This window comes from Arachis ipaensis, chromosome B1 (genome assembly GCF_059453495.1).
Source record: "Arachis ipaensis isolate K30076 ecotype BB chromosome B1, ASM5945349v1, whole genome shotgun sequence".
Lineage (NCBI taxonomy): Eukaryota > Viridiplantae > Streptophyta > Magnoliopsida > Fabales > Fabaceae > Arachis > Arachis ipaensis.
Window position 1 is genome coordinate 6,157,583 of NC_142436.1, and position 24,548 is coordinate 6,182,130.

The 24,548-nt window shown below is 33.6% G+C and overlaps 2 protein-coding genes across 2 annotated transcripts; one reads left to right on the forward strand and one right to left on the reverse strand.

Moving 5' to 3' along the window:
• Positions 1-16,029: 16,029 nt before the first annotated feature.
• On the forward strand, positions 16,030-18,105 carry LOC107610722 (DNA sliding clamp PCNA-like). The gene is made up of 4 exons (XM_016312755.3): positions 16,030-16,611; positions 17,179-17,331; positions 17,442-17,539; positions 17,659-18,105. The coding sequence occupies exons 1-4, from the start codon at positions 16,293-16,295 to the stop codon at positions 17,887-17,889; spliced, it is 801 nt and encodes a 266-aa protein (XP_016168241.1). The 5' UTR covers positions 16,030-16,292; the 3' UTR covers positions 17,890-18,105.
• A 391-nt stretch (positions 18,106-18,496) lies between these two features.
• Positions 18,497-20,560, reverse strand: LOC107616316 (putative sugar phosphate/phosphate translocator At3g11320). Its single transcript, XM_016318292.3, has 4 exons — positions 20,120-20,560; positions 19,481-19,584; positions 18,936-19,164; positions 18,497-18,798 (listed from the first exon to the last, which is right to left on the reverse strand). The coding sequence occupies exons 1-4, from the start codon at positions 20,558-20,560 to the stop codon at positions 18,652-18,654; spliced, it is 921 nt and encodes a 306-aa protein (XP_016173778.1). The 3' UTR covers positions 18,497-18,651.
• Between the last annotated feature and the right edge of the window lie 3,988 nt (positions 20,561-24,548).

Consider the following 24,548-nt stretch of genomic DNA (forward strand, 5'->3'; position numbering starts at 1 on the left):
TTTTCTCTTTTTCTCTTTTTCTTTTTTTTTTTTGTAGAGAAATAGACATAACTTATCAATGCACATGGATTTTCTATTATTTTTCTATTTTGGTTTTTCATGAGTAGGTTCCCAAATTTCTAATATTCAAATAAATTAGAAACATGTTACATTCCCTTATTAACCCATGTTCCCACAATTTTCCCACACTTAGTTGATACACAATCTCTATCTTAAGCTAACCAAAGATTCAATTGGGGTTTTTTAATTTATTTTTCGCTTAAGGCTAGTGATGTGGTAAAATATAGAACAAATGGGGATTAAAAGGCTCAAAGTGGCTGACAATGGTGATTTAAAGGGTAGGCTTATTTGGGATAAGTGAGCTAAAATCAAATAATGGCCTCAATCATATGCAAGCATGTAAATACACTAAATATTGGACATATAGAATGGAACAAAGGTAGGATTGCAATCATAGAGAAGTAAACACACAAGAATAAAAATTTATGGTTAAATAATGTAATCATATAAATAAGCTCAAAATCTCACAGGTTGTGTGTTCTTTGGCTCAAAAATCATGTTCCAATTACAACTTCAAACAAGTTTTAATAGGAAAGTTTTTAATTTAAATTAGTGAAATACTATAAAAATTTATTGAAAAAGAATATATTACTTCAACCAAGTAGTAACTAAATGCATAAAATCAAATAAACATGCAATTAAATATGCAAATGCAACAACTAATTACAAAGAAAATTTAAACATTGGTGTTGAGACAGGAAATAACTAACCCATGGAGATTGATATCGACCTCCCCACACTTAAAGATTGCACCGTCCTCGGTGTATGCTGAGATGTGCAGGTGGACGGGTTGTTTCAACTGTTGCTTTTCACTATAGATTGTGTAGATTGACTTGCCTGTCTCCCCATTTAAACGTCTTCCGGTTCTCTTCCAGGTGGCCATCCTGAAAGAAAAAGGGAAGAAGAGTAACCCAGAAATAAAGATAGGAAAATAAATACAGTATGGGTGGGTGAATGCCAAATAATGGGGTCTCAATTACATGGTAGCTACAACATGCAAGTGAGAAAACAATAGAAGCCATGGCATGCCAGTGGTACAAAATGTACAACAATGGGGAAGAGAGTGGGTAATGAAAGACAATGTAAGTTCATGTCAATGCAAAAGGAATATCAGTAATATAAAAATTAGCATTGATTTAAATAATATTACCCAATCAGAATAAAACAAGTTATGAAGCACCCAAAATAATTCAAGAGAAAATGCAACAGTTAAATAAGAAGATTTTAACACCAAAGGAAAAATAATTAATTTTAGAAAAGAAAATAAAAATATGCACAAAATTAAGATGTAATGAATGAAATATGCAAATAAATTAAGTAAAATAAAATGGAGGTGAAAGAAAATAAGAAAGGAAGAAGAAAGAAATAAGAAAAGATAAGAAAAATAAGGATTAGAGAAGAAAAGATAAGAAATTTGGCTGATCTGGATATTCTGTGCGCCGCTTGTGACGCGGACGCGTGAGTGACGCGGTCGCGTGGTGCGCGATAAGGTCAGGTGATGCAGACGCGTGGGTCACGCGATCGCGTGGCCTGTTTTGTGCGATTGGCGCGAGTGCAGCCTCGCGGTCACGCAACTCTCTGTTCAAAACTCTTTTTGCCAAAAATCTGGGTGACGCGATCGCGTGGGACAGGCGATCGCGTGAATGGCCATCTTTTAAAAACGACGCGGACGCGTGGGGCACGCGTTCACGTGGTGAGGCTTGGGCTTCCTGCACGAGTCCAGCCCAACTCCAGCTCAACTTTCTGCCATACACCCATTTACGTCGATTCCACAAAGCCACGCGTTCGCGTGGGTGACGCGGACGCGTGGGGAGGCTATTTTTCAAATGACGTGGCCGCATCGGCGACGCGGTCGCGTGGATCGGTTGGTGCCATTAGCGTGCCTCCAGCCACGCTTTCGCGTGACTTTCTGTTTACTTTCTTTTCTTCACAATGCACATACGACGCGGACGCGTCGGCGACGCTGTCGCGTGCGAAAATCCCTTTTTTTTATCTGAAAAAATGCAGAATGTAGTGTTAATATGAATGTGATGCAAAACTCCAGGTTCAATATAATAAAATAAAATAAAGCTCAAAAACAAATAAAACTAAATAAAAATGAAAAATGAACGATCATACCATGGTGGGTTGTCTCCCACCTAGCACTTTTAGTTAAAGTCCTTAAGTTGGACATTTGGTGAGCTCCCTGTTATGGTGGCTTGTGTTTGAACTCATCCAGGAATCTCCACCCATGTTTGTATCTCCAGTAACCTCCGAAGTCCCAAACTAAGCATGTAAAGCCCTTAAGAAGCTTCAAACAGATTCTTAGGCTCCCGGGGTGACAAATGTCATAGCAGATTCCAAGATCCCAAATCTTGCTTTTACACCCATTTTTTTGTTGATCATCATGATTCCATCTGGGTGGCAAGCAATCTGAATTCTTACTGAAGTGTCCAAACAACTTCCTAGACCCATTCAATTGAGCTTTATACCAACCTTTGCGTTTAAACTTAAAGCTTCCAACCATAATGAACCTTGCAGGACAATTCTTACCACTGACCATCTTTCTCTTACTCTTAATGCCACAAAGAGTTCTAAGTTGACCATCCGTCTCCAATAGCCCATATTCAAGTGGGATTAGAAAGCTAAGGGATATGAATTTTACCCACTTGAATGTTGTGAAGGATGATGGCAACTTAGGGGGAGGGGTCTCCAATAACTTTGGCAAGGTGATTTCAAGCTCCACTCCCTTGTGCTCTTTGACAACTTCCACCTCTTTACAAGCTTCTTTAATATCAACCTCTTCCTCTTGGTAGCTTTCTTCCAATTCAATCTCTTCTTCATTGCTTACCAAGGGCATGGAATTAGGCTCTGTGACTGGACTTTCCAATGGAGGTACAACATCTCTTAAGTCTGCAACCACTTCTTCCTTTTTAATAATTACTGCTTTGTCCAGTTGTTTAAGTATAAAATCGTACTCATCCCCGATGATTTTTTTTCCATGACAACTCCTTTCAAATACTCTTTCATCTTCAAGGGTCTCTCCTACCTTTACCCGTAGGGCCTCCTCTAGCTCTTTATGAAGTATAGATTCGCGAAGATGATTCCTTTTTTTCTGTTCCATATCAATAGCATAATTGGGATCATCTTGCTCTTGGATTGATGGATGTGGGTGCTCTTCCATGGAGGGTGGTGATGGGATGAAAAGATCATTATGTGGTTGAAAAGGAAGTGCACTAGAGCTTGAGGGTTGATTGTTGAAGGTATTTGGTGGTCCGATTTGGGCGGCGAGAGCTCATATAGTAGAGTTTAGATCGGTAAGTGCTCTCTCCATGGAGGTTTGGGGTGGATAGGAGGGTTCATTAGGCTCATAAGGTGGTTGGTATGGTGGATATGGGTTAGGGTCATATGTAGGTGAATGGTGTAAAGGGGCTTGTGAGTTTGGTGGTCCAAAGTTATGTTGAGGAAATGGTTCATAGGCATATGGTGGTGGTTGTTGATAGTCCATTGGAGGTGGTTGTTGCCATGAGGGTTTATCAAATCCTTGTGGCTCCTCCCATCTTTGATTGTTCCAACCTTGATGCCTGTTCTCATTGTAATTTCTTCTTCCTGCAACATAATTGTAACCAGACTCATAACCAAAGGGGTGAGAGTTCATAGTAACAAATAAAATTGAAAATAAAAATAAAAACAAATTGAAATTAAAAGGTTATTTAAATTTTGAATTTGAAAATTAAATTTTGAAATTTGAATTTTAAATTTTGAAATTTGAAATTTTGAAATTTTAAATTTTTATTTTTTTTTTGAAATTGAATTTTTGAAATTTGAAAATTTTTAAATTTAAATTTGAAAATTTGATTTTTGAAATAAGATAAGATAAGATAAAAATGTTAAAATAAAAACCAATAACCTCTTAATTTACGAAAAAACAAGAATAAAAATAAAAATAAAAACAAATCAAAAAGCAAATATTTACAATAACCAATAATAAGGCACACGTTTGCAATTTCCCGACAACGGCGCCATTTTGACGTTAGGGATTTTTGCCAGTAAAGAATTTCATAAAAACAGTTGCGTTGTAGATATAGTCTCTAAACCAACAAAAATCCCTTCGTACAAACGTTTGGTTGTCACAAGTAACAAACCCCTTTAAAATTGATAACCGAGTATTTAAACCTCGGGTCGTCTTCTCAAGGAATTGCAGGGAGGTGTTCTTATTATTGGTTATGAGTTTGTAAATTGCGGGATGTTGAGTTTGGGCAATGTGCACAGATATATTTAAATGACAAATAAAATAAATTAACAATAATAAAATCTCTTGGCAAGGTATAAAGAACTGGAAGTCCTATCCTGGTTATCCTTATCAATTGTAATGAGAATTGGATTTTTCTTCCACTTTGTTAACCTCTAACTATGAAGGTAAGTTAAGTGGATGAATTAATTCTGATTCCTCAAGTCCTAGTCTTTCCTTAGGAAAAGTTAGAGTTAGTGGAACTCGAATTAATTCTTGAAGAATTCCAATTTTCAATCAACAATGAGTTTGATAACTCAAGAGTCTCCAATTATTTGACCAAAGCCAAAAGAGAAAATATCTAAATTAAATTAAAAATATTTATAAATGAAGCAAAGCAAAATTAAATCTGAAAATACCTCGAATTGCATTCACAAAAGAACTTAAATCTGACATAGACATTCATAAATTAAATTAGAAAAATAAATAAAAAGAACATTGAACCTGGGATTTAGAGTCACTCCTAAAACTAAGAGAAGTCTTAAATCCTAATCCTAAGAGAGAGGAGAGAACCTCTCTCTAAAAAAAACTACATCTACTCCTAAAATTGTGAAATTGAAAGCTTGTTTATGAATGGATACATTCTCCCACTTTATAGCCTCTAATCTGTGTTTTCTGGGCCGCAAACTAGGTCAGAAACAGCCCAGAATTCGCTGGTTGCGAATTCAAACACGCTGATTTTCGTCACTGCGACGCGGCCGCATGGGTCACGCGGTCGCGTCGCCTAGCGTTAGAGCAACTATGGCATATTATATATCAAATCGAAGCCCCGGACGTTAGACTTCCAACGCAACTGGAACCGCGTCGTTTGGACCTTTGTAGCTAAAGTTATAGCCGTTTGAGTGCGAAGAGGTCAGGCTGGACAGCTTAGCAGTTTCTCCAACTTCTTGTATTCCTTCCATTTTTGCATACTTTCTTTCCATCCTCTGAGCCATTCCTACCCTATAATCTCTGAAAACACTTAACACACATATCAAGGCATCTAATGGTACTAAGAGAGGATTAATAATAAGCAAATATAAGATCAAAGAAGCATGTTTTCATTCATAGCACAAAATCATGAAGGAAAACGTAAAACATGCAAATAGTATGAATAAGTGGGTAAAGAGTTGATAAAATTCACTCAATTGAGCACAAGATAAACCATAAAATAGTGGTTTATCAATATCAAACTCCAAAATATTGTTCTTTATGAGAATTTTTGTCCAAAAATTACATATTTTGAATTAGTTAAAATATACAAAAAAAATTTGAAAGTATTGTGTTTATGTTGGGTACAAGAGAGACTCTAGGTTATATTGCACAAGAAATGTTTAGTCAAATATATAGTGGAGTTTCTTATAAGTCGGACGTGTACAGTTATGGAATGCTAATTCTTGAAATGATTGGAGGAGAAAAGAATTATGATACTTAAAAATCTCATAGTAGTGAATTGTACATTCCTAATTGGATTTATAGGGATTTTGAGGAAACTAATATTTATACAAGGAGTTTGATATCAGGAGAAGAAGAAAATGATACAATAAAAAAATTACATTCGTGAGCTTATGGCGCATCCAAATAAATCCATCAAATTGACCATTAATGTGTAAAGTGGTCCAAATGTTAAAAGGACCACTTCAATCAGTACCTTGTCCTCCGAAGCCTGTCATGTCTTCCCCTACAAGACCTCTCTAGTAGTATTCAGATGCATCTCATAGTTGTGTATATGAAATAAATTCAACAACTGAAAAACTGAATGGCTAGGTTCACCTAAGCAGAAAGTATGTGTTTATAATTTAACAACTCTAAAAGCCTTTTCTTTGGATTCAATATATCTCTTTAAAGAAAAAATTTTCTCATTTAATCTTAATGTTATTTTAATTGTTATTGTTTTTTTAGTGTTTTTTCTATTGATGGATGTTAATTTTAGCTATATTACTGTCTTACCGAGCTAACTATCGTTTTTTGTTATTGCTGCTGAGTTTATTATTTCTTGTGTTATTCATTAGTTTGCTTAACTAATTATTTTCTGTTATTGCTAATTATTGTTACTCACATAATTGTTTTGATCAACAAATTGATGAGTTAATTAAAAGTTATGGTACTGCAACACCAGCAACATATAATTATGAAGAATAAAGCAAATGACAAATTCATTTCATGAAAAATAAGCATAAAGAGAATATGGAATTGTACATAAAACAAGTTTAAATGATGGTTGTCAAGTGGTCATAAAGGTACTTAAGGAGTCAAAAGGAAGTGTGGAAGAATTTGTAAACGAGGTTGTTACTATTAGTAGAAAATCTCATGTGAAAATTGTTTCACTTTTGGGATTTTGTTATGAAATGAATAAACAGACACTCATTTATGAATTCATGTCTAATGGTTATTTTGATAAATTCACATATAAGTAAGAATCTTTCTATCCGTTTTCTAATTTAGATTTGAGCACACTATATCAGATTATAATTATTAGTGTTGCTCGAGGAGTAGACTAGTTACATTGAGGATGTAATACGAGAATTTTGTATCTTGATATCAAACCTCAAAATATTTCTATTGATGAAAACTTTTGTCCGAAATTAAAATTGCATATTTTGGATTAGCTAAAATATACAAAAAGAATGAAAGTGTTGTGTCTATGTTGAGTACAAGAGGGACTCCAGATTTTATTACACCATAAATGTTTAGTCAAAGGTATGGTGGAGCTTCTCATAAATCGAACATGTATAGTTATGGAATGCTAATTCTTGACATGATTGGAGGATAAAAGAATTATGATATTGAAAATTTTCATAGTAGTGAATTGTACTTTTTTTATTGGATTTATAGGAAATTTGAGGTAAGTAATATTCATATAAGGAGTTTGGTATCAGGAAAAAAATAAAATGATATAGTAATGAAGATTACATTAGTGTGCTTATAGTGCATCCAAATAAATCAATCAAATTGACCATCAATGTATAAAGTGGTAGAAATGTTAGAAGGACCACTTCAATCAGTATCTTGTCCTCCAAAACCTGTCATGTCTTCTCCTACAAGACCTCCCGTACAATATTAAGATGCATCTCATAGTTGTGTATATGAGACAAATTCAACAACTGAAAAATTGAATGGTTAAGTTCACCTAAACAAAAAATATGTGTTTATAATTTAACAACTCTAAAAGTCTTTTCTTAGGATTTAAATATATCTCTTTAAATAATTTTTTTTCGTTTAATATGAATGTTATTTTAGTATTTTTTTATATTGATGGATGTTAATTTTAGCTATATTACGGAGCTAATTATTGTTTCTTGTTATTACTTGTTGAGTTAATTATTTCTTATGCTATTCCTTAGTTTGCTTAACTAATTATTTTTTTTATTGCTAATGATTGTTGCTTATGGAATTTTTTCGATCAACAAGTTGAGGAGCTAATAAAAACTTATGGTACTGCAACTCCGGCAAGATTTAATTATGCAGAAGTAAAACAAATGACAAACTCATTTCAGAAAAAATTAGGACAAGGAGTATATGGTATTGTATACAAAAAAAGTTTAATGATGGTCGTCAAGTGGCACTAAATGTACTTAAGAAGTCAAAATGAAGTGTGGAAGAATTCGTAAATGAGGTTGCTATTATTAGTAAAACATCTCATAACTCATTCATTCACTTTTGGGATTTCATTATGAAATGAATAAATAGGCATTCATTTATGAATTCATGCCTAATAGTTCTTTGGATAAATTCACATATAAGCAGGGATCTTCTCGTCTCATTTCCAATTTAGATCGAGGCACACTATATCAGATCACAATTAGTATTGCTTGATGATTAGACTACTTACATCGAGAGTATAATACGAGAAATTTGCATCTTCATATCAAATCATAAAATATTCCTCTTGATGAGAACTTTTGGCCAAAAATTACAGATCTTGGATTAGTTAAAATATAAAAAAAAAAGAATGAAAATATTGTGTCTATGTTGGGTACAAGAAGGACTCAGTTATATTATACGAGAAATATTTAGATGAATGTATGGTAGAGTTTCTCACAAATCGGACATGTACAATTATGGAATGCTAATTCTTAAAATGATTGGAGAAAAAAATTGATACTGAAAAATCTCATGGCCGTAAATTGTACTTTTCTGATTGGATTTATAGAAATTTTGAGAAAAGTAATATTCATACAAGGAGTTTGGTATCAGGAGAAGAAGAAAATTATTTTAGTGGTTATTATTTTCTTTAGTGTTTTTTTTTTATATTGATGGATGTTAATTTTAGTTATATTACCAAACTAATTATTGTTTACTATTATTGCTTGCTGAGTTAATTGTTTCTTGTTATTGCTAATGATTGTTGCTCACGGAAGTGTTTCGATCGATAAGTTGAGGAGCTAATAAAAAGTTATGGCACTGCAACTCCATCGAGATATAATTATGCAAAAGAAAAAACATGACAAACTCATTTCATGAAAAAATTAGGACAAAAAGGATATGATATTATATACAAAGCAAGTTTAAATGATAGTTGTCAAGTGGCAGTAATGATACTTAAGGAGTCAAAATGAAGTGTGGAAGAATTTGTAAACGAGGTTGTTATTATTAGTAGAACATCTCATCTGAATATTATTTCAGTTTTGGGATTTTGTTATGCAGTGAATAAACAGGTACACATTTATGAATATATGTCTAATGGTTTTTTGGATAAATTCACATATAAGTAAGGATCTTTCTATTCTAATTTAGATAGGAACACACTATATCATATCACAATTATTAGTGCTGCTCGAGGATTAGACTACTTACATCGAAGATGTAATACGAAAATTTTGCATCTTGATATCAAACTCCAAAATATTTCTATTGATGAGAACTTTTGTCCAAAAAAATTGCAGATTCTAGATTAGCTAAAATATACAAGAAAAATGTTGTGTCTATGTGAGCACAAGAGAGACTCCAGGTTATATTGCATTAGAAATGTTTGGTCGAATGTATGGTGGAGCTTCTCACAAATCATACGTGTATAGTTATGGAATACTAATTCTTGAAATGATTAGAGAAAAAAAGAATTATGATACTGAATAATCTCATAGCAATGAATTGTACTTTTTTTATTGGATTTGTAGAGATTTTGAGATAAGTAATATTTATATAAGGAGTTTGGTATTATGAGAAAAATAAAATGACACAATAATGAAGATTACATTGGTGTGCTTATGGTACATCCAAATAAATTCATCAAATTGACCATCAATGTATAAAGTGGTAGAAATGTTAGAAGGAATACCTCAATTAGTACCATGTTCTCTGAAGCATGTCATGTCTTTTTCTACAAGACTTCCCTTACAGTATTCAGATGCATGTTATAGTTATGTATATGAAACAAATTCAACAATTGAAAAACTGAATGGTTAAGTTCACCTAAATAGAAAGTATGTGTTTATAATTTAACAATTCTAAAAGTTTATTCTTAGGATTTAAATATATCTCTTAAAGAAATTTTTTTTCTCATTTAATATGAATGTTACTTAAGTGGTTATTGTGTTTTTTTAGTATTTTTTTTTATATTGATGGATGTTAATGTTTGCTATATTTCCGGCTAATTATTATTTCTTGATATCGCTTGCCGAATTTATTATTTCTTGTGCTATTCCTTAGTTTTCTTAACTAATTCTTTCTTTTTATTGCTAATGATTGTTGCTCATGGAATTATTTCGATTAGCAAGTTGAGGAGTTAATAAAAAGTTATGGTACTGCAACTCCAGCTAGATATAATTATGCAGAAGTAAAATAAATGACAAACTCATTTTAGAAAAAATTAGGACAAGGGGTATATGGTATTGTATACAAAGCAAGTTTAAATCATGGTCGTCAAGTGACAGTAAAGGTACTTAAAAAGTCAAAATAAAGTGTGGAAGAATGTGTAAACAGGGTTATTATTAGTAGAATATCTCATGTAAACATTGTTTCACTTTTGGAATTTTGTTATGAAATGAATAAATAGGCACTCATTTATGAATTCACATATAATGATTCTTTGGATAAATTTACATATAAACATGGATCTTCTCATCTCATTTCTAATTTAGATTGGGTGCACCATATCAACTCACAATTAGTGTTGCTCGAGGATTAGACTACTTATATCGAGGATGTAATACAAGAATTTTTCATCTATATATTAAAGCCCAAAATAATCCTCTTGATGAGAACTTTTGCCCAAAAATTACAGATTTGGGATTAACTAAAATATACAAAAAGAATGAAAGTATTGTGTCTATATTGGGTACAAAAGAGACTCCAGGTTATATTACACAAAAAATGTTTAATTGAATATATGGTGAAGTTTCTCGCAAATCAGACATGTACAGTTATGGAATGTTAATTCTTAAAATAATTGGAAAAAAATATTATGATACTAAAAAATCTCATAGTAGTGAATTGTACTATCTTGGTGGAATTTTGAGGAAAGTAATTTTAATACAAGGAGTTTGGTATCAGGAGAAGCAGAAAATCATTTTAGTAGATATTGTTTTGTTTAGTGTTTTTTTATATTGATGGATGTTAATTTTAGCTATATTACCAATCTAATTATTATTTCTTGTTATTGCTTGTCGAGTTAATTGTTTCTTGTGCTATTCCTTAGTTTGCTTAACTAATTGTTTCTGGTTATTGTTAATGATTGTTGCTCACGGAAGTGTTTCGATAGTCAAGTTGAGGAGCTAATAAAAAGTTATGATACTGCAACTCTACCGAGATATAATTATACCGAAGCAAAAAAATGACAAAATCATTTCATGAAAAATTAGGACAAGGAGGATATGATATTGTATACAAAGCAAGTTTAAATGATGGTCATCAAGTGGCAATAAAGTTACATAATAAGTTAAAATGATGTGTGGAAGAATTTGTAAACGAGGTTGTTATTATTAGTAAAACATATCATGTGAACATTGTTTCAGTTGAAATGAATAAACAAGCACTCAATTATAAATTCATGTCTAATGGTTCTTTGCATAAATTTACATATAAACAGAGATCTTCCTATCTCATTTCTAATTTAGATTGGAGTACACTATATCAAATCACAATTACTGTTGCTCGATAATTAGACTACTCACATCGAAGATATAATACGAAAATTTTGCATCTTGATATCAAACCCCAAAATATTCCTCTTGATGAGAATTTTTGTCCAAAAATTACAGATTTTGGATTAGCTAAAATATACAAAAAGAATGAAAATATTGTGTCTATGTTGGGTACAAGAGGGATTCCAGAGTATATTGCACCAGAAATGATTAGTCGAATTTATAGTGGAGTTTCTCACAAATCGAATATGCACAGTTATGGAATCTTAATTCTTGAAATGATTGGAGAAAAAAAGAATTATGATACTGAAAAATCTCATGGCAGTGAATTGTACTTTTTTGATTGGATTTATACGAATTTTGAGGAAAGTAATATTCACACAAGGAGTTTAGTATCAGGAGAAGAAGAAAAATGATACAATTAAAAAGATTACATTGGTGATCTTATGGTGCATCCAAATAAATCCATCAAATTGACCATTAATGTGTAAAGTGGAAGAAATGTTAGAAGAACCACTTCAATCTGTATCTTATCCTCTGAAACCTATCATCTCTTCTCCTACAAGACCCCTCTTACAGTATCCAGATGCAACTCATAGTTGTGTATATGAGACAAATTCAATAATTGAAGAATTGAATGGTTATATTTACCTAAGTAGAAAGTATGTGTTTATAATTTATCAGCTCTAAAATTCTTTTTCTAGGATTCAAACATGTCTCTTTAAAGAAAAATCTTTCTCGTTTAATCTGAATGATATTTTAGTAGTTATTTTTTTTGTATTTTTTTATATTGATGGATGTTAATTTTAGCCATTTTACTGCGCTAATTATTGTTTCTTGTTATTGCTTGCGGAGTTAATTCTAGCCTGTGATATTTCTTAGTTTGCTTAACTAATTGTTTATTGTTATTGCTAATTATTGTTGCTTACGAAAGTGTTTCGATCGGCAAGTTGAGGAGCTAATAAAAAATTATGGTACTGCAATTCTAGTGAGATGTAATTTTGCAGAAGTAAAACAAATGACAAACTCATTTCATTAAAAATTAGGATAAAGAAGATATGGTATTTTGTATAAAGTAAGTTTAAACGATGGTCGTCAAGTGGCAGTAAAGGTACTTAAGGAGTCAAAAGAATATATGAAAGAATTTGTAAACGAGGTTGTTATTATTAGTAGAACATTTCATGTGAACATTGTTTCACTTTTCGGATTTTGTTATGAAATAAATAAATAGGCACTCATTTATGAATTCATGTCTAATGGTTTTTTGGATAAATTTACATATAAGCAAGGATCTTTCCATCTCATTTCTAATTTAGATTGGGACACACTATATCAAATTACAATTAGTGTTGGTCGAGAATTAGACTATTTACATCGAAGTTGTAATACGAGAATTTTGCAACTTGATATCAAACCCCAAAATATTCTTCTTGATAAAAATTTTTGTCTAAAAATTACAGATGTTGAATTAGCTAAAATATACAAAAAGAATGAAAGTATTATGCCCATGTTGGGTACAAGATGGACTCCAGGTTATATTACACGAGAAATATTTAGTAGAATGTATGGTGGAGTTTCTCACAAAACGGACATGTAAAATTATGAAATGCTAATTCATGAAAAGATTGGAGGAAAAAAGAATTATGATACTGAAAAATCTCATAGCAGTGAATTGTATTATCCTGATTGGAATTATAAGCATTTTGAGAAAAGTAATATTCATACAAGGATTTGGTATCAAGAGAAGAAGAAAATAAAACAATAATGAAGATTACATTGGTGAGCTTATGGTGCATCTAAATAAATCCATCAAATTGATCATCAATGTGTAAAGTGGTCGAAATATTTGAAGGACGAGTTCAACGAGTACTTTTTTCTCCGAAGCCTGTCATGTCTTCTCCTACAAGACCTCTCTAACAGTATTCATATGCATCACATAGTTGTGTATATGAGATAAATTCAACAATTAAAAATTGAAGGATTAAGTTTGTCTAAGCAGAAAGTATGTATTTATAATTTAACAACTCTAAAAGTCTTTTCTTAGAATTCAAATATATCTCATTAAAAAAAAATTTTTCCTTTAATTTGGATGTTATTTTAGTGGTTATTGTTTTTGTATATTGATGGATGTTAATTTTAGTTATATTACCGAGCTAATTATTGTTTTTTTGATATAACTTGCTGAGTTAATTATTTCTTGTGTTATTCCTTAGTTTGCTTAATTAATTGTTTGTTGTTATCGTTGGCTGTTATTGCTCACAGAATTGTTTCGATCGGTAAGTTGAGGAGCTAATATAAAGTTATAGTACTGCAACTCCAGTGAGATATAATTATACAAAAGTATAATAAATGATAAACCCATTTCATGAAAAATTAGGACAAGGTAGATATGGTATTGTATACAAAGCAAGTTTAAATGATGGTTGTCAAGTGATAGTAAAGATAGTTAAGGAGACAAAAAGAAGTGTGAAAGAATTTGCAAACAAGGTTGTTATTATTAGGGATAAGTACTTTTTTCCTCCCCAAGGTCTGGGGTCAAAATCAAAATCGTCCCTAACCTTTTTTCTTATTAAAATCATCCCCAACGTTCAAAAACGCTTTAAAATCATCCTTTTTCGAATTTTTGGACCAAAATACCCTCATCATCATCATTCTCCTCTTCACCTTTCTCACCCCACCACCTCCACTGCCACCACTACCACCACCACCACCACAAACACAAACACAAACACCAACACCACACCCCACTCCGGTAACCCCCCACCCCACCCCTCACCCCACCCCCTCCCCCTCACTCCCTCACCGTAACCCCCCATCCCTCACCCTTCACCTCACCCCCCACCCCTCACTGCCTCCCCCTCACCCACCCCCTCACCCCCTCACCTCACCCCCACCCCTCACTGCCTCCCCCCCCCCACCGCCACACCCCCTCACCCCACTTCCTCATACCCCTCTCTTCATGGTCATCATCATCATCATCAACAGAAAATTCAGAAAATTCAAACAACATGCACAACAAATTTTACAAAAAATTCAGTCCACATATTTCACCAAAGTTTCAGCAACAACAATACTCCACAACAAATTCAGTTCACAGAAGAAGAAGAAGAAGAAAAAGAAGAAGAAGAAGCGGTGGTGGGATGGTGCAGTGCGGTGCGGCGGCGAAGCGACGGCGAAGCGGCGGCGAACGGCGCAGCTTGTGGCTCCATGGGTGACGGCGTGAGGCGCGGATCTGGCGGCGAGGCACGACGGGGCACGTATCGGGCTGAGCATGGCGCGACGGCAGTGCGACCGAACGGCGTGGAGCGTGGCCCCTTCCCCTCCGATTTTCTTCTCTCCCCCTCCTCCCCCCTCCCTTTTTCTCGCGGACTCCCCCCTTTCTTTCTCTCTTCAGTCCCCACCCCCTTTTCTTCTTTTTTTTTATTTATTTTATAATTATTTTATTTTATAATTTTTAATAATAAAGGATAATTTGGTAAAAAAAAATTGGAAGTAGAAAATGACGATTTTATAACGTTTTGTAATGTTGAAGATGATTTTAATAACAAAAAAAGATTAGGAACGAATTTGATTTTGACCCCAGACCTTGGGGACGAAAAAAGTACTTATCCCTTATTATTAATAAAACATCTCATGTGAACATTGTTTCACTTTTGGAATTTTGTTATAAAATGAATAAATAGACACTCATTTATGAATTCATGTCTAATGATTCTTTGGATAAATTTACATATAAGCAGGGATCTTCTCATTTCATTTCTAATTTAGATTAGGGCACACTATATCAGGTCACAATTAGTATTACTCGAGAATTAGACTACTTACATCGAGTATGTAATATGAGAATTTTCATCTGGATATCAAAACCCAAAATATTCTTCTTGATGAGAACTTTTATCCAAAAATTGCAGATTTTGGATTATTTATATAATTAAAAAAGAATGAAAATATTTTGTCTATATTAAGTACAAGAACGACTCTAGGTTATATTGAACAAAAAATGTTTAGTCGAATGTGTGGTGAAATTTCTTACAAATCGAATGTGTACTGTTATAGAATGCTAATTTTTGAAATGATTGGAGAAAAAAGGAATTATAATACTAAAAAATTTTATAGTAGTAAATTGTACTTTTCTGATTGAATTTAAAAATGATACAATAATAAAGATTACATTGGTGAATTTATAGTGCATCCAAACAAAATCCATCAAATTGACCATTAATGTATAAAGTGGTAGAAATGTTAGAAGAATTACTTCGATCTTTTCCTATAAAACCTTTCTTAGAGTAATCAAATGCATCTCATAATTGTATATATGAAATAAATTCAATAATTGAATAACTAAATGGTTAGATTCTCTTAAATAGAAAATATGCGTTATAATTTAACAATTCTAGAGGTTTTTTCTTAATATTCAAATATATCACTTAAAAAAATTTTTTTTTCTCGTTTAGTCTGAATGTTATTTTAGTGGTTATTATTTTTTTAGTGTTTTTTCAACTCTTCTTCTCTTCCGCCATTCACACTGCCGTTCAGCCCGACACTACTCTCTCTCCGTCGCTCAGCCTGACGCGCCTCCGCCCTCCTCGGCAGTGCTCCCTCGCCAGCTGTCTTGCGCTGCTGCTGTCCAAATTACCCAAACTACCCTCGACTGTTAGGAAGAGTTTCCTCCACGCGTTGCCCAAAATAGTGATGGCGGGAACTTAATTTATTTAATTACAATCAGATCCCGCCAATCCCTTCACAGAACCTTCCGCTATATAAACCCCTTTCCCTCCTTTTCTCTCATTCCCTCGTTCGTTCTGTTTTTCCCACCAATTTTCCTGAGAAACCCAAAACCCTAAAACCCTACCGAGACAAAGCAAGAAAACCTCTAAATCACCCCCCCCCCCATTTTCAAGATGCTAGAACTCCGTTTAGTGCAAGGCTCTCTGCTGAAGAAGGTTGTAGACGCAATCAGGGACCTCGTGAACGATGCGAGCTTCGATTGCTCCGCGACTGGGTTTTCACTCCAGGCCATGGACTCGAGCCACGTTGCACTCGTGGCGCTCCTACTGCGGTCCGAAGGGTTCGATCACTACCGGTGCGACCGCAACATCTCGATGGGGATGAATCTCAACAACATGGCCAAGATGCTACGGTGCGCTGGAAATGATGACATCATCACCTTCAAAGGCGATGACGGCAGCGACACCGTCTCTTTCATGTTCGAGAGCCCAAGTACTATTCATTTGCCCAAGAAATCTTGATTTCAATTTTTCATGTTAGTTTTGTTCGATTATTTCTAGGGCTTTAGGTCTGTATGATTCATTTTCCTATTTCTGTTTGATCTTTAGTTGCTAATTTTGATATGGTATTATTTTAATTCTTTAACCTTTTTATTGACGTTTAGGATTCTTTCTTGCTAGAAAACTGTACTGGAAAGGGAAGACCTATTACATTGTTTTGTGTGTTTGAAAGTTTAGTATTCTGCAAGGGGATAAGAGGCATGATCTTGATTCTGTATTTGATATAATTTCAGTTGTTAATGAATTTGTACAAAATTTAATGTTTGGTGTTTGGATTTTTAGGATTGTAAAAATTTATATGCAGGAATTTGGCTTTAGTGTTTAATTTTAATCAAGATAGTGTTCAACTGTGTATTGTTCATGTGTTGGAATCTGTTTCTGGTAGTGCAGTGCAGCTGTTACTGTTACATTTTGGTTCAAGATCTGAATATGAAGTTTTGGATATTGAAAAGATTTGTAGTCTGACTCCTTTTTTTTTTTTTTTTTTTTTGTCTTGAAGCACAAGATAAAATTTCTGATTTTGAGATGAAGTTAATGGATATTGACAGTGAGCGCCTTGGAATTCCTGAGGCAAAGTACCAAGCCATTGTTAGAATGCCGTCTACTGAGTTTGCTAGGATTTGCAAAGATCTTGGCAGTATTGGTGACACTGGTAATTTGCTTTTCTCTGAATTTTCAGGGGTTTTATGGTACTATCTGCTTTCTTTTGGAAGTTGATACTTTAGCTGATACAATTTGTTCATTTTGTGATGAATGTTGTAGTTGTCATTTCCGTTACTAAGGAAGGTGTAAAGTTTTCCACGAGAGGTGATATTGGATCTGCAAACATAGTCTGCAGGCAGAACACTGATGTTGACAAGGTATTGGAGATTTATTTATTTTTTGTAATCATAACTTCATTGTTTGTACAATTTATTCTCTTATAATTTGAAATACATACTGATTGATGGTTTTACATGGTATTTGGTTGATATTGCAGCCTGAACAAGCCACTACTGTAGAGATGAATGACCCTGTGTCCTTGACATTTGCATTGCGGTACATGAACTCCTTTACAAAGGCAACACCATTGTCTAACCAAGTTACCATCAGTCTTTCAAGTGAGCTTCCAGTTGTGGTTGAATACAAGATTGCTGAGATGGGTTACGTCCGCTTCTATTTGGCTCCCAAGATAGAAGAGGAAGAAGAGGAGACAAAACCTGAAGTTTAGGTGTTGGATTGATTCTATTGGGTCTTTAATATGGTTGTAGTAACATGCCTTGATGCATCTTGTTGAAGATATTTTTACCCTTTGGCAAACGGATTGGAAAATTTCATTAGATATTAGTCCCCCCTAAATCCTTTTTCTGTTACTTAGAACAGTGATCAACAAATGGATGTGTATATTTCATACTGCGTTTGTTTTCATTAGAAGTTTATGAATTGTAACAAGCACGAAACTTAAAATCAACACGATACAACAATATCCTGGACTACATTATCTTTCTGATGATTTTTTAAAGTTTCTTATGAAAAAAGGCAGAACAAAAACAGGCATTGGTGATTGAAATCTGCTACTCTATATATTAAAATTGGGGCGCGTGGTTATTTAATGTACGCGAAAATTCAGCTTCCATTAATAGCAAGATCAAAATGCTCTACAAGACTCTAAGGAATCAAGGCAAATGTTACATAGTAAAGGTCCAAATTCTTAAAAGGTAAAAGCAAAGTTCTACTAAATTTCCAATTATACTCTAGCATATTTGGTCAACAATATGGGCTGATCGATGTTTACTATAGTGTATATTTCCTTACAGCTTAATGAATCACGGGTAAATTCTAAAAGTAAAGAATGATGTAATGAAACATTTACAACGGTTAAGCGTGGGAACCGGGAAGAGGCATTCTTGGTCTAATATGGCAAAATTTACGGTGTTGGTAGAGGCTATCTTGGTCTAATGCGACAAAATTTAGGGTAATAAAATCAAGAAACTCATTTACTCCGTTTCTTGGCTTCACTATATAGGATGACACCAAAAACTGTTAGAGAATATCCAAGCATTCCAGTAACTGATACAGGGTTTCGGAATATCAAAATGGAGATCACAACTGCCACAGCACCTTTTGCATTTCCTAGGACCTGTCAAAATCACGATGATCACATTAGATTGGAATATCAGAACATTATAGTTCCATTTTTTTTATTTGTAATAAAAATTCTTCCCATTGAGAAAGTCCCTAATATTTTAATTGGGGAAAAGGCATGTGGATGATTACCTGAAGTGTCAAGGCACTTGTGTGCTTTGTGACCAAGAAATTGGTCAGATTGACAAAATATGCCAATGCTGAATTGAAGATAAGTAACCACAGAATACTTGGATCTTCTCTGGCAAGTGAAATTGTAATTCCAACTACATCATCCTCCATTATAATTGAAGCTGGAAGAAGGAACGCCACAGCCACCGGTGCCATGTACATAAGAAGGTTCATCGAATTAAGCTTTTCGCTGTGAAATCAACGAAAACATTTCAGTACTAGCCTTGCCAAAAGTCATGAAGATACTATGTTATGGATGTTACTAATTCAACCAAAGTAATGCATGCCATGTTACTAATTCATACAACTGTATTTTTGAGCACTTAAACTTGTATAATGCAACGAAGATCGAACCCTGATCTTTTATGTTGTATGCCTTGGTATTTGGCAACCCAAAATTAGGACAAAATGAATAAGTTTAATTTTTTTATAGAGAGACAAATGGTTTTATAAATGGAAAATCACAGATGAATAATATAGAAATAGGAAAGTTTTGAGGTCATTACCCATCTGAAGTCAGCAAGATTCCTTGAAGAACTGTTTTGAGTGCCCTTGCCGCTGTGGCACTGATGCACATTATGAATCCAAAGAGATGAAAACTTGGCTCTCCCTTTATCCATGTAAGAGACAAAAATATTAGTATGAATATAATAACATATTAAACATAACATAACAAATGGCTAATGATGCAATTATGCTTCATTTAAAGGGCAAAACTATTTCAAAATATACTTATATAGAAACAAATGTTTATATATGATTTCATGAACACATATTTCTATTTTAATTATTATGTATTATTTATATGCATTAACTTAAATACATATTAAAATAAAGTGGTTAATTCTATAAAAATATCTTCATGTGAAAATCATAAATAGTTTGACATATTTAACTGAACATGTTTGACAAAATTATTTAATAATTCACAATATCATTATAGTGATAGATGAAAAGAAAGCGATAAAATTAAGGTGAATACTCACTTACATTTATGTGAAGTTGATAGTTGAAAATTGATAGATAATTTAACAAATTCTAATAAATTGTTATCTAACTTTTTTCGACTATCAATTTCATATACAGATAAGCGCAAGTGAGTTTTCACCTGAAATTAATAAGAGAAAAAGAGTAATATATAATACCCCACTGGCAATCATAACACCGGTAACGACGGGAACAAGAGTGATATAGGTGACCCAACCCTCCCGCCGGAGAGTCATAAAATAAGCGAAAACCGCCGTAAAGAACGGCGTGGTTGCGCCGACGGCCTGGTTGAAGGAAACAGGAAGGTAGCGAAGAGATATGTTCCCTCCAACAACAGACAAACAAAATATGAGTCCCAAGGAAGATATCTTCATGAACTGCACCCTTGACCTAATCGTTTGCATTGGCACCATCTTCATCCATGAAATCGCCACGTAGCTGAGGATCGAACACGCCATCATGTGACACAGTGTGAGAAAGATTGGGTACCTGAATCCATAGTTGCTTAACAGGTACTTGTTCAGCAACAACACTCCAATGTTTGAAGCATACCAGAATGCTATCAAACCAAACGTGAATACCTTCCCTGTAATCTTCATTGTGTTTTTTTTTTTTTTTAAATTCTTTTGTTCTTAAATAAAAACGTATTATTTGTTTGTTGCTTTTTGGTGTTTTTTTTTCTCCTCCTTGTTATGGAGGATAATGGGGTGGAAAGTTTATGAGAGAAGCTTCAACATACAGGTGAAGGGTTTTTGTTACTATTTTAATTCGTGTTTTGCAAGTTTGAGGAATAAGGAAATAGGTTTTGGTTTTGGTTTTGGTTTTGGTTTTGGAGAAAACGAATGATGCAGAGTGAGAAGCTCTGTGGCGGTGAAAGTGTTTGGAGGAAGGAAATATTGTTATTGTTGCTTAGGTTGGTGCTAAAAACATGAGGGGATAATATCTATCTTACTATTATTGAAACCAAATCTAATCTAATATAACCGTTTTGATTTCTTAATGTTTTTGGCGGTTAATCTTAGCTTGCAGATATCTTCAATTTTAAAAGTTAAAGATCAGAATCTAATTTTGTTCTAACGAATATAAATATGATTTATTCTATATTTCTGCTCTTGATCCTTCTAGATTTAGATAAAAATTTAATTTTAAGATGATAATCTATGTATGTTTTATTAATAATTTCTACTAGTTAGGTGGTGTTAGTGTCCAATTCGAAATTAATTTTTATTTTTATAAAAACAATATTAAGGAAAACAGAGAGGATTTGAATATTGCTAACAAATTAACAATGTAATATTTTTGTAGTTTTTTTATTAAAATAATAAATGAAAATGTCAATACTACAAATTAAAATGTATAAGAACAGTAAATTGTCAAATTATACATGGTGTACTAAATGATATAAAGAACTAATAGTAAGGGTCTCCTTGCATATAAAGAACTACATTATTTTTTTTTTGGTCTTTAACGGTATCTCCCAACTCAACAAGTTAAAGACTAATTTGTCGCAATGCTGAGCTTCATTTAAGGGTTTACTGTTAGCCAACAGATTGTTGCATGTACAAGGCGAGATTCAAACTCGACACTTGCTTAAACAGACTAATGAACTAACCACTAGATCAACTCAATTACCTCAATTCTTGCTTTAAATGGGCCGCAACTATTAAGATGTCTTTTCTTTGCCATTGAAAACATTTGAAAGTATCTGCAGAAGTCGTCGAACGATGCAATAGTCAAACGTCCTTCTTTTTTTTTTTTTTGAAGTAAAAGAGCGCTCAACACAATAGGGTAAAGCCACAGAAATCCAAGTAACAAAAGGAACAATCAAGTACAAACGACAATTAACAACTCAAAAGTAAGTATCCCCTAGTCATCTTCGATAATGCCATCAACAACCAAGAGGTTCACCACCAAGCCACTCATCGGATAGCATAAAGGATTTGTTTATAATTTCCACAACTCCTGAGCTATGATTATTGAAGACTCTGTCATTTTGCTCTAGCCAAATTGCCTAGACAACAGCAAAGAATGCAACCAACCACCTGTTCCTCTCATTCTTTTGTTGTGAAGCATTCGACCAGCTCTCAAAGTATTGTTTTAGTGTACCTGGCATGGTCCAGTTCCTTCCAAGAGCGAACAGCCAAGCACAGCACACTTGTCAAGTGAGCTCATAACCAACAAACAGATGAAAAACAGAATCAACAAACTTACAACATAAAACACACTCATTATCCTGCTGGTCAATGACCCCTAATCTGCAAAGTCTTTCCTTAGTATTCACCCGCTCAATCAATACAAACCAGGAAAACAACTCAACCCTTGGTAGGACGAAACCCCTCCAAATCGCACTAGTGAAACTATAGCTTGTTACTTCCTCCGGAAGAACTGCTTCCTGCAACACCTGCACAAAGGAGTTAGTCGAAAAAATACCAGTTCTATCAAATATCCAGACCACCATGTCATCTCGCTCACTTGTTAGCTTAATGGATTGTAAAATCTCATGGAGTTGGTTTAATAGTTCCAGCTCCCATTGAAATAACTCTCTCCTCCACTGGAAGCTCCAGATCCACTCTAACCCATCCCAAAACCCGCAGTCCCCTATAACAGACCTTTTAAGGTTTGAGACCGAGAAAAGTCTTGGAAATAAATCTTTCAAAACACCACGAGGTAGCCAGACATCCTCCCAGAACTGGATTGTTCTGCCATTTCCTACATCCATTGACAAGCCTCTGATCATCTTCTCTCTGATTTGTGGCTCCCTGATTTAAAGCTGACAAATATCCTTCAAGGACCCCCTTTTGTAGGAATAGGTTGACCGCACAGCATCTCAGAAGGATTCATACTATTATAAGAGCATACAACTTTCTTCCATAAGGGGCAGTTCTTTTTCAAAAACCTCCACCACCACTTAAATAGAAGAGCTGTATTCTTAATCACTGCATCTCTTACTCCCAATCCAACCGCCTTTTTAGGAGCCATCACTACCTCCCATCTCACTAGTGGCATCCCCATCCTCTCATCTTCTTTACTCTACAAGAACTGTCTTTGTAAAGAGATCAATTTTTTCACTACTATCTTTGACATCTTGTATAAGTTGAAGTAATAAATGAACATGCTATTGAAAACAGATTTAATAAGAACTAACTTACTGACTTTATTGAGGGTCTTAACCTTCAACATACTCAACTTTTCTTCCTCATTGATCAATGGTTTCCAAGTCAAACATCTTTCTCATGATTGCCTCGTGTATATCATCCTATTTGAAGCACTCCTACACAAGAAAACAAAATTTGTTACTAACAAAACTAAAGCTAGAATTTCTTTGATGGTCCAAATTGAGAGCGATAATATAATGAAATTGTAGCAATTTCTAACCTCACGAGAAATCTTCCCATAACTGGGCCACGATGTGTCATACATTAGTTTGATGATCTCTGTCATTGCTTGCGTGCATCATTAGATGGAAGAAAACTAAGACATTGTAGTAAAGCCAAAATTAGCAAATACATATGAATGACAATATATCACATAATACGATATATCTTGAGGATTATGTAAAGTGATTTATTTAAAGTATAAGATAACACAACACAACATAAACTGATTATATCCTAACCAAAAAGATAGATACTGCTGCGTTCAGTATTTTCAGAGGTAACATTATCATCATTGAATTCTTCTTCTTCATCATCTATATATCCATTCCACTCCTTCTTGTCTATCATATTCAATATGATCTCTTATTTTATTTGATCTACAACCATCCGACTGGATTTGCAACTTTTTGAATAATGCAAGTAGTATATTTGTTATGCATTTTGTGTAAGATGAAAGGATCATAATATCTATATTTCTTTCTACTATTTATCTTAATAATATTGTAGTATTTATGTTTCTCTGTTCTATTTTATGGGTTTGAATCAAACTATTTACATTTAAATATAAATATGTAGATAGTGTAATAAAAATACTTTAATTGAACTATGTTATACAACACATTATATTAATCATCTTGATCACAAACTGCATCTCCCCGATTTTATACTCGAGTGTTATGTGTAGGGGTGTGTATGCCTCGGCCCGAGCCCGAATATTTTATGGGCTAATTTGGTGTGATTTTATTGGGTAAGGTTTCAAAAATAGATTTAATCAATATTTTGGGTCGGATCCGGGTCATAATTCGAGTCACCCGAACCCGATCCGGTGGCTCGGTCATCATACACAATTAATATTTTATGTTATTAATGATGCATGATGGCTATTTTTAAGTGGAATTTAAGTATTGTAAACCTTAATATTTTGTGTTATTAGTTATTATAAGACTATAAGTTAATGTTTTATGTTTAAAATGCATAAGACTTTAGACTAATGCATAATATTGTGTTATTTGTATTTATTTAAATATTTGGTGTTATTAGACAATATTAGTATTGATTGTGGTTATTTTTTAATTTAGAAAAGGATTGGTTCTTGTTATATTTTTTTTTAGTGAATTTTACCATGTCAAATAATGGTTGGAATCTTGAAAATTTGGATATTTTCAAATGTTAGCTTACTAGAAGATATTAAAGTAATGTAATATTAACG

Coding starts and splice junctions, on each gene's coding strand:
- LOC107610722 (XM_016312755.3), top strand. CDS start 16,293: ATGCTAGAACTCCGTTTAGTGCAAGGCTCTCTGCTGAAGAAGGTTGTA. Junction 16,612..17,178: donor TTTCATGTTCGAGAGCCCAA/GTACTATTCATT, acceptor TTTGTCTTGAAG/CACAAGATAAAATTTCTGAT. Junction 17,332..17,441: donor TGGCAGTATTGGTGACACTG/GTAATTTGCTTT, acceptor TGAATGTTGTAG/TTGTCATTTCCGTTACTAAG.
- LOC107616316 (XM_016318292.3), bottom strand. CDS start 20,560: ATGAAGATTACAGGGAAGGTATTCACGTTTGGTTTGATAGCATTCTGG. Junction 19,585..20,119: donor GTGTTATGATTGCCAGTGGG/GTATTATATATT, acceptor ACATGGATAAAG/GGAGAGCCAAGTTTTCATCT. Junction 19,165..19,480: donor ATCTTGCTGACTTCAGATGG/GTAATGACCTCA, acceptor TTGATTTCACAG/CGAAAAGCTTAATTCGATGA.